At 48.8% G+C, this 10,911-nt stretch overlaps 1 protein-coding gene across 1 annotated transcript; it reads left to right on the forward strand.

Moving 5' to 3' along the window:
• The first annotated feature begins 9,755 nt into the window (after nt 1-9,755).
• On the forward strand, nt 9,756-10,697 carry LOC143400314 (olfactory receptor 2T2-like). The gene has a single exon (XM_076857593.2). The coding sequence runs from the start codon at nt 9,756-9,758 to the stop codon at nt 10,695-10,697; it is 942 nt and encodes a 313-aa protein (XP_076713708.2).
• Nucleotides 10,698-10,911: the final 214 nt, after the last annotated feature.

The following is a 10,911-nucleotide window of genomic DNA, read 5'->3' on the forward strand; positions in this document are numbered from 1 at the left end:
GAGGGACTGAAGTCCAGCTGCCATAGCAACTGCTCTCCTGTCAAGCCTGGGAGGACCCTCCAGGCACTCACACCTTGCCCCACAGTGCTGCCCTGGCCTGCAGTGACTCCCACAGTGAGTCCACAGGTGCCCACACAGAGACAGACTTTGATGTCCCACAGCCTTTCAATCACTGTTCTCAGAAGACTTCAGGAAAGATGGTCACACACCATCACCTGGAGAGTGGGGACCCTCAGAAGCCATCGTGGGAACTGTCACAGGTGACAACACGTGCCACCTTCCTTATCTACCATCCACATCACCCTAGGACTTAGGCTCAATTGAAATCCCATCTGGTCTGCATACCCTCACATACTTCTGTTGAAAATTGTGATGCATAGAAGACTTTATCCCTGACAACGTGTTGCCTTGAAAGAACGACAACTTGACCTGGAGAAGTAGCTCAGTGATAAAGTGCATTCTTAGCCTGTGCTGTGCGAGGTCTGGGGTGGACCCCAGCACTGGGTGGACCCCAGAAAACAGAACTAAATTAACCCTACATCTTGAGTAGCTAAGATAACCCCGCTTTTTTTTTCACGTGTTTTAATTTTATTTTTATAAGATGAACACTTTAAAAACATAAAATATGTTTTCGCAAACTTAAAAATAATGGAGGTTCTTTTCAAATCACGGTAGACGATGTAGAAATACACTGAAAAAGAACACCTGGAATCTTGTCACCCAGCCACAGTTCCAGGATAACACACCCAACATTCTTTCATGCATTTTATTCATGCACACACACACACTTTACACAACAGGTGGGACAACACATGCCCTAATAGTTTTGCAATCATGGACATGCTTTCTTTCCCTCTTGCTTCTCTTCCCTAGATAAGGCTTCAAATTCCCAACAGACTATGGAAGCAACCTGGTGACCTTCCATAATCAAATCTTCAGCAGTTGTATATTCACATACAAACACATAAATATACAATAGATATTGTGTCCCTGTTTTTTTAATGGGCTTTTATTGCTACATTTCCACTGAATTTTATTTTCTTGCTCACTCTTTGTGAGCTCAGAGATCCTTCTGAGTATCTGGTATAGTTAGCTTTAATTCTTTATAATGACTCTACAATATCCCATGACATCATTTGGATATACCACACTGTATCTGTTATTACCCCAGTTACTGCTACTCTTTGAATAAATGATTTTAAAAATACCCATGTATATATATACCCTTGTGCACTGGCATTTTTATTTCTATGGGAATGTTCTCAGAAGTAGAATTCCTGAGAGGGCAGACAGTTTTAATTTTAATAGATGTCATTCCAAAGAAGTCACAACACTGCACATTTCTACCAGTCAGGCACAAGAGTGCTGTTTTGTAAACTTCCTGTGCACCAAAAGAGGTTCAAGTGCTTTTTAGTCTTTGATGGCCTGATGGGTGTTTTACACAAACTGAATGCCCGTTCACCTTTTCTGTGGGCACAATTGCTTATTGTCAACAAAAGTGTGATATGTTAGTTGTAAAAGTTTTATAGTGATTGGTGTGAACTAACACCTCTCAACCATGGCTTTTATCAAAGAAAATATTTTTTCCAATCAGAGAATCTTGATTAGGGACCTAATGTTGGAACTCACAACTCCAACAAGATTCATGCCACCAAGTCAGGGCAGCAAGCTGGCCTGGTTGCACCACACAGGCCTGGCTCTTGGAAGTGGAGGCCTGGGTTCTATGCTTTGGGCAGTGGAGGACCCCTCCTGGCTGGTCTTAGGAGGAGATCTGAGTCTGCACACGCAGTTGTGGGTCTCCTCCTGAGAGCCCCAGTAAACCCCCCTCTGACGCTCAAATGCCAACTGTGAGATTCACTCATCCGAGTCAACCTCCTAAGGGCCTCCATTTTTCTCCAAACTGCTTCCTTCTGTGTTGAGACTTATGCTTGCTTTACCTTGACTGACAACCAGGACACCAGTCTCTTCTGCCTCTGCCTCCATGAGGACCTCAAGAGTCTTAAGTATCCCATGAGAGGACTTAGCTCTCAGTAAGCAGTGGCCCCAGAGGCTGTAAAATAGTTGCTATGGCCAGAGGGACACTCCTCTAGACAGGCAGCAAGCCTTTCCAGCCCCACTCTCCCGCTCTCAGCCTTCAGTTCCACTTGCACTTGCTGCAGGAGGAGGAAGCTAGAGCCAAGAGGATGGAGAATCCAGAGATAAGCCAGTGCACCTGCCAACTCACATCAGATTGCTGTCACTGGAGACTGGGCATGCCGGTCAGAGTCCTCCTGCCCCACACAGGAGCTGCTGCCAGAATTACTAGAAAGTTTCCACCCAAGGAGGAAGGGAGAATAGAGCCAGCTACTGGGACAGCCAGAGCAATCAAGAGGGAAAATATATTGTATCATCATTGCCCCTCACAGGACAAGACACACTGTCTTCCCCAGGAGGCTGGATTTCCAACAGTGACTATTAGCATACCTGAGCCACTAATAATTCAGGACAGAAGTGGGCCTCAAAGGAACTAAGAAGTGTCTGAAGCAGGTATGAAGACAGAAGATGGGAACTTCGTCTATATTTATCAGCTGGTTTAAAAGAGAACCTCAGGGGCTGGGGCTGGGGCTCAGAGGTAAAGCACCACCCCCAGCATGCAAGAGGCACTGGGTTCAATCCTCAGCACCACATGAAAATAAAATAAAGATATTATGTACACCTATAACTAAATAAATATTTTAAAAAGAGAGAGAGAAACTCAGTGTTGTAGAGATGCATTCAATTTGTTGAAACTTATGAAGCTGTTTCTATAATATATGATACTGGATTGTTGGGTCCTTCTTATGTTTCCAGCTCTTTCCATAATGATTTTCTTCTTTCTATTGCTGTCAGATGTAATGTCTTCCAAGCCTGTTGGATGGGATGTGAATAAGTAAGGGTACGTCAATGACTGACATCACTGTTCACCTGGGCTTGAGTTGCCTGCATCCGTTTTGTCTGTGGGGCCTCTTATTCTTCCTTTGCTGCTGTTCAAATAGACAAGATTACTGAGACTTTGGTTCATTCTAGACATTATATAATAAAATACTGTGAATTCTTGTGTTAAAAGGGATTGTTTGGCTTAATTTTCAGAAGTTCAGATACTTTTCCAATAGTTTTTTAGTGACTTTTGTAATTGAATAGCATTTAAAAGTAGATTTCTCTCTGCTTTTCTAGGGGGAAAAAAAAGAGAGGGAACCTCAGTTATTTAGTCAGCTTGAAACAATCTCAAATTAATTACTAAAAAATGCCTAAACTTCTTGATGAATAATATTGAAAATTAAACAGGCTTTGAATGCTTTTTCTATGCAGATGTGATATGCAGATGCTAGTTCACGATAAGCGGGGGGGTTGGCTAGGGAAGAATAAAGGTAAATTTGGATTAGACAGAGGGAAGTACAGGAAGAGGAAGGGTGGAGGATAGGAAAGACAGTAGAATGAATCGGTCATTATTACCCTGTGTGCTTGTAGGATTACATGACCAGTGTAATCCTATACATTTATGTAGTAGTGTAATAGAAATGCATTCTATTTTCATGTATAACTAATTAAAACAAATAAAAAATAAAAATAAATTGAACCTAGGCTTTTTCCCCAAGAATGGAGCAAAGTCCTTGTCTGTGCTGGGAAATGAGGAGTGCATGCTCCCGGGGTCTGCTGTTGGCCTTCCACACAGCTGTTTTTCACATGGACGTCTTTGTGGTTATTTTAGAGACTCGATGTTCACCCAGAACTTTCACAGGTCTCTTACCACATCCTTGCTTCCCAGGCTGCAGATGGAGGCAGCAGGTTTGCTTGGATGAGGACACACAGAAAAACACTGAGGGGCACAAGAGGAAGCAGCTGTCACCCACTGGTTAACCCAGTCATAGGGGAGATGGAAGGAGCAGGCAGCCAAGGTTCCTGGTTGGAAGGTTTTCACATGAAGAGCAGTGAGGAAGGAGAGGGCGTAAAAGGCCATGACAAGTCCAAAGGGGACTATCTACCTCGAGCACCCATCCCAGCATGGTGGAGCTGTCCACCTGCCTGCTCCGCTCTCAGGTGGAAGAGGCTGTACACAGGATAGCCAGTATCCCCAGCACCTCCCAATATAGATGGTAGATTTTTCTGGCTCCACAGATCAGCAGACCATGGCCTAGGACACATGAGCCGTGGAAGGACGGATAATCTCCCACAGTAATTACTTCAAACTTCAACAGAATCTATGAAGTTCAGCAGGAAAGCAAGTTCCAGTGCTCCTCAGCACCATGGGCAACTGTACTCCACAACACCCTGTTCTATTTCTTAGAAAGAGCTGGAAGAAAGGCACACAAAGGCCACAAACGTAATGAAATGACAAAGAGATGGAAATGCCATCATCACAGTGTCCCATAAGCATGTTCAGATACTTCATGTTAATTTAAAACAAAACACTTTAAATGTCAGATATATTAAATACATGAATTGAATTAGGAGGAAGACGCCGAGTGGATCCTCTGCTGGCAGAAGCTTCAGTGAGAGGCCAAGGGCTGCTGAGCTGACACAGCACCAGCACCAGTGACGTGCAGCCTCTGCCACCCAACTGCTCCCCGGGCCTTTAACTCTTCACTTTCCTTAACACTTAATACTCCTGGATCTAAGAAAATATGTGAGTCTGAAACCCAGGAGCTACTGTATATCCACAGTCCAGATGAATAAGTAAAAGGTGTAGTTGAGCAATCTGGGTGACACTGGCCACCCAGATCCCCTTCCTGGGCACGCAGAACCATCTAATGAGTGCCGAGTTGGTCACAGTATCTCCCAGCCCTGGTCACAGCTTACGGAGCTCTCCAGGGCTCACCAAATGTCTGAGTTTGAACCTCCTCCCAAACCCAGAACAATGAAATAGGTGGTTCCAGAAGCTGCTCTCTGGTGTCCTTTCTGCTCTGTTCAGTTTCCACAGGACAGATTCTGATGCCACCAGCTATCCTGGGTGTCCTCAGCCCCTGCAGGATGCTCCAGCCTGGCAGAGCTTCACTCCTGCTCTGCTCCCTGGTCTCCAGGACCCCAAGGTGACAGCTCCCTGGGGGATGGAGGAGAGCTCCCTGGGGGAGCAAGGAGGTGACTGCCTCTGGATCACTTGGCTTTCAGAGCTTTCAGAGCACACATGATGCAGCCAGAGGCCTCTGGAAGCCCTGCACATTTGCTAAAAGAGACGTTTGATCTCCTGTGCTGCCTGGTGTCAGATTGACAGTTCTCAAGTGAGTGGCTCAACGTGACTGACCACTGACAGGCTTTCATCCGGGTTCTCCCAGGACCCCGCACCTGCATAAGGGCACCTAGGGCTCTGGCCACTCGTCTGCCCCCCAACCAGCCTGGCAGAAGCCCGAAGGTCTTGCTCTAACACGTAAGCCTTGGGGTCAGGATCAGAAGACTGAAAGGAAAAAGAAAGGAGGCAGAGGCATCGAGGGAGGGATGGCTCAGGACCTTCAGGACCCGCCGCTCCCGGGAACCCCAGGCCACACCCTCAAGCACTCCTCTCTAAGTGCTGCCTGTGCCACTCTGTCTTGTACCTGGGTCTCGTCACCTGTGACAGCCACCTAAGGCACAGTGGTCCTCCACCTCCTCATAGCATCCCGACAGGGTGGCCTCAGAGTCTGAGTGGAGGGGGCCCTGGGCCAGGCCCACACCTGCCAGGGTCTATCTAGACCTCTAAGGCTGGTCTCACTGGACATTCTTGGCTTAGGTTTGCACTGCCTGGTTCTCTTCTTCAACCAGGTGATTCCAGAATTACAGTCTTCTATCAAAATGCAAGTGGGAAAAAATAAATAATTTCTACATTTAAAAAGTATTTCTAGATAGGAACAATGCCCCGCCTACAAGCCAGGTGTTGACACTGAGGCCCCTGCAGTTAACAGGGCTAGAAGATCGCTGTTTGGAGTTTTGTGCACTCACCACCAAGCAACACACTGTGTACTGCTTTACAGATGAGGGACTGGAGTAAAGGGGCCACCTAGCCTGCCCAAGATGCAATGGGTAACCAAGACAGGGCCTGGATCTGAGCCAGGCAGCCTGACTCAGAGTTTCTGTGCCATCTTTTACCTGTGATGTCACAGCTGCCATGCCCCCTCCTCTCCTCAGGCTTCTCTCTTGCCCTGCATGCCTCCCTCCTACCCCATCACACCTGGGCCACTTGTCCCCACACTTCTCCATTTCTCACCCTAACTGTGAGCCACATCAGGGTGATGTTGAGGAGGGAAACTGGAACTAGTGGGAAGGGACTTCCCTTGGGGACATTTGCTCTCTGCCATCCCCAAAGCCTGTCTGATTACTCCTCCTTGACAGAGCTGACCTGGAGTGATCTTCACTCCATTCCAGCCAAGGATCTGGCTTATGCAGCCGCTCCTACCAAGTCAGTGACCACCCTAGAAAAGGGGTCTTCTCTGAGGGCATCAGATCATTCTCTGTGGAAAGTGCACTGAGATGGCCGACTTGAGGTTCACAGAAGGGAGCGGAGCCTCACCAGCACCAGCCACATTGCACTGGGGCTGTGTCCCTGCGGGAAATGGGGACAGACTTGAGAAGGCGCATCAGGAAGGGAGCCGTGTGATGACACCATTGTCTGCTGTTAGGCAACAGCCTCTGGGACCAGCCTCTTGCCCACTGGGATTCTGCCCCCAGACATTAATTAACCTGTGCTCCCACAGCTGCTTGATGGCCCCCCAACTCCACAGCGACTGTCTGAAGAATGGGAGGGGCTTTGGAGAACGTGGCCCAGATCTCTCAGGGCTGCAGCCGAGCAGACAGGGCAGGAATGCCAGGTGTGGGGCTCTGCACCAATAGCTTGTGAGAGCTCCGTTTCCACGGCCCTGAAATCGACCATTAGGGGACGCCCTGCTGTCTGCTCTGAGGAGGGACACTGGCACTACGTGGAGGTAGCCAGAGATGAGCTGGAGTGGGAAATGGACCCCTGACTAGGTGCTCAGACCAGGTGAGAAATGGTGCAGAAGTGTGGGGTGGTGGCCAGGTGTGATGGGGTGGAGCATGGTGTCCATGGCAGAGGGGAAAGCGGTGTGGCAGGGAACAGGGGAGGACACCCACAGGAAGGGATGGCACAGGGACTGCGAGTCAGGCTGCCTGGCTCAGATCCAGGCCTGTCCTGGATTCCCACTTGACCTCTCTGGTACTGTGGAAACCCCTAGCCCAAGGCTGGTGGAAATAATGAATGAAGAACCTAAAGCAGTGAAGGCTGCCTCATTAGCACTTAAGAAACACAAGTATTTCAACTACCATCATTTTCTATATGTTGGCATTTCTGCCTCTCCAGAAATTTATTTTAAACTTCATGATTAATTTTTTTTTCTTTCTTAAGTAATGATTTTTATGTAATTGTTCTTCAAGTTTTGTTGAAAAATGGTGTAATGGTGTCACTGAGTTCAAAACAATAACCAAGCAGAACCATGCATATAGCTTCCAAGTCAAAGACAGGACAACGGGACCTGGACCAGCCCAGGCTTTATGACCAGTCAACCATGAGGCCTGAGGAGACAGAGGGTAGCTCTTCCACAGGTGGCCCTGCACTTTGAACCAGCCACAGGCGGGTCACGCCCCAGGCGCTGCTTCCATAGGTGAGTGCAGTGGGATTTGCAGGACTGGCCCCACGGGCTCCCTCCCCTTCCCTGCCTCTGTCCTTCCTCCTCTTTCCCTCCCCCAGTACTGGGGAGCATGTTGTGCAGTCACTGTGTCAGCACTGAGAGACAGGCACAGAGAGCCAAGCCTCCCCAGCAGAGACAGTGACAGCAACCACTGAGCCTGTTGGGAGCATCCAGGTGAGGCTCCGTGGATGGCATGCCCATGCTTCGGGCAGTCATTTTGAGCTGGTACTTACGAGCCCACTGACCTCCACTCATCAGTCCTTGAGATCAAAGCTAGCTTTTTTTATTATCTTAAAACGCTCCTATGAAGAGTGAAGGCTAGTGTCAACTGTAGCTTGGATGATGGTAATGAGACAGCACAGGTCAACAGTGTTCAGGAAGGCTGCTAATGGGGGGAGGGAGCCATGCATTGGGTCAAGCGGTATGAAAATCCTTGCTCTCAATTTTCCCATGAACTTGAAAATGCTCCAAAATTATAAAGTCCATTAAGAGTCATCTTCTAAAAGGAACTTCTAAACCCCCTTCCCACGTCAATACCCTAATGTGCTTTGAAAATGGAAGGCATCTTTGAGGTAACTGTCTGGCCAGCTCTCTCTCTCCAGAGGGAGAACCGTCTCATTCAGGTCCCAGAGACCAAAGCAGCAGAGGAAGAATGAGACTTTCTTGGGGAGGCACATTGTGCAATGGGCTGGTGGCACTCAGGACAGCCAGCAGCCTCAGGGGATATCCTGTGGGCACTGAATAGAGAGCTCAAAGGACACAAGAGACCAGTCTCTTGAATCACCTATTTCGTAATTTCAAGAAGGACACCAAAAGCTGGGCATTGCAATTCTCTCAGACTAGCTCCATGATTTCAACCAGGATTATAGAGAACATACTCACAGCTGGGTTTGGTGGTGCAGACCTGTAATCCCAGTAGCTTGGGAGGCTGAGGCAAGAGGATTACAAGTTCAAAGCCAGCCTTAGCAAGGCCCTAAGCAACTTAGGGAGACCTTATCTCAAAATAAAAAAAAAGAGCTGGGGATGTGACTCAGGGACAGGGTACCCCTGGGTTCAATCCCTGGTACCAAAAGAAAAAGGAAAGAGGAGGAAGAGGAGGAGAACATTCTTAGAGCTTCTTTATAAGAGTCCATTTCTTCTTAAGCTGTGTTGGCCAAGACAACACATCGACAGATCCACATACAGATTTAGCCACTGAGCATCCAGCATGCTGGACTCAAACCAGTGCCTATGATTAGAGCATTTGTGCCATTTTCTATTACTGCATTTGAGGACAAATATCAGAAATGGTGCTGAGTTTGAGGCATTGACCATTGATCGCTATTACTCTTACTTTAAGGAGACGAAACCAGTCAAGGCCTGAAGCACTATAATTTCTCACAGAGAGCAGTGTCCACACCCCTGTTCCAATGGAGCACATAAGCCATTCTCTTATGTGCAAGGCAGCTATAAGGGGGGGGTCCCTACGACATCCCAAATTGGAATAAAGCTGATAGGAATGTATGCCAGGTGCAGAAGGCAGCCTATACCATGTATCCAAACTTTCTATCTGCCTCTCGTGGGTCACAGTTTGGGCCAGAGCTCAGGACCACCAGCTCTGAGATGTGGCTTCCGTGGCTGTGGGTGATGGGGTGGTTCGTGGCACCAACAGCTCTTGCCACATATTGCCTCTGCCCTGCTCCACTCCATGGATGCACCCAACAGGTTTCAGACCAACCAAGGTTTCAGAATAATGAAAGGCATCTGCAGGCAGCAGCACACGCAATATTATCAGGCATGCTGTGTACCCCTGTTCTTAGACGACGTTTGGCCCTGATCCTGGGACTTTCTCGACAGTTAACTCTTCTCTGAAGAACCCAGTCGATTCCTTCCATGCCTCTCCTCTGGTCTATTCCTGTTTGTACCATTCCCAAGTCCATGTCAACACTGTGTGCAGAGTTCTAAGAAATGCTCTGGTGCCAGCTGTTGAGTTTTCCTTTTATTTATTTATTTATTTATTTATTTTTGCACTGAGGCTGCCATTCAAGGGAAGTACGTGTGACACGTTATAAGGGAAATAAAGCCAGCCCCTCTCATCATCACTTGTTTTTTTCTCCTCCGTCTAGTGCACCTCTGGGAGTTCTGAGCATGGAGAGAGGGAATGACACGGGGACGGGTTTCTTTCTCCTGGGGCTTTTCCCAGGGCTGTGGCACCTCGGCACCCTCGTCACTTGTGTCCTTCTTGTCTATATCTTCGCCTTCACGGGGAACTTGGTCCTGGCACTCTTGATCTGGGCCGACTCTCGCCTCCACACGCCCATGTACATCCTCCTCAGCCAACTCTCTCTCATCTACCTGGCCTTGATCTCCACCACGGTGCCCAAGATGGCCATCAACTTCTTTTCAGGGAAGAAAGACATCTCGAAAGCTGCCTGTGGAGCCCAGGTTTTCTTCTTCTTTGCCCTTGGTGGTGGCGAGTGCCTGCTGCTGGCCCTCATGTCTTATGACCGCTACGTGGCCATCTGCAGCCCCCTGCGATATCCAGCCATCATGAACTCCAGAGTCTGCCTGCAGATGGCGCTGGTGTGCTGGGGCAGAGGGGCCCTGAATTCCCTGGTCAACACCATCTACACCATGCATTTTCCCTTCTGTGGCTCCAGGGAAATCCGCCACTTTTTCTGTGAGATGCCGGCCATCCTAAAGCTCTCCTGCCGAGACACCTCCCTCTATGAGACAGTGGTGTCCACCATCTGCATCGTGTTTGTGCTTCTCCCCCTGGGATTCATCGTCTCTTCCTACATCCTCATCTTCCTCACCGTCCTGCGGATGAACTCTCCAGAGGGCAGGAGGAAAGCCCTGGCCACCTGCTCCTCTCATCTGGCTGTCGTCAGCCTCTACTATGGGCCAGCCCTGGTCATCTACATGACCCCCCAGTCTGCCCACACTGCAGAGCAGGACCAAGGGCTCTCCATGATCAACACCATCTTCACCCCCCTGCTCAACCCCCTCATCTACAGCCTGAGGAACAAGGATGTGCTTACTGCACTGAGAAAGGTGGTGGGGCGAAGGGGCACTTTAAAGTGGACATGAACAGCCTCCCCAGCTGCAGACTCGGGACCACCCAGCAGGCAGTGAGCCTGAGCTCCACACCTGTGGCACCTGCGAGGTGAAGCACTGTTCCCTCCACTGCCCTGTGACCTACAGTCTAACTTAGCTGAAATGAACAGAACCTGACGCTTGGACACCTAGCCTGGACACCTGTCAGCTGTGTGAAAAAAAGAACTGTATTTAACTTCTCTGTGCC

The sequence above is a fragment of the Callospermophilus lateralis genome, unplaced genomic scaffold (genome assembly GCF_048772815.1).
Source record: "Callospermophilus lateralis isolate mCalLat2 unplaced genomic scaffold, mCalLat2.hap1 Scaffold_1105, whole genome shotgun sequence".
Classification (NCBI taxonomy): Eukaryota; Metazoa; Chordata; class Mammalia; order Rodentia; family Sciuridae; genus Callospermophilus; species Callospermophilus lateralis.

What these genes read in the sequence shown, in the direction of transcription:
- LOC143400314 (XM_076857593.2), top strand. Translation starts at nt 9,756, where the DNA reads ATGGAGAGAGGGAATGACACGGGGACGGGTTTCTTTCTCCTGGGGCTT.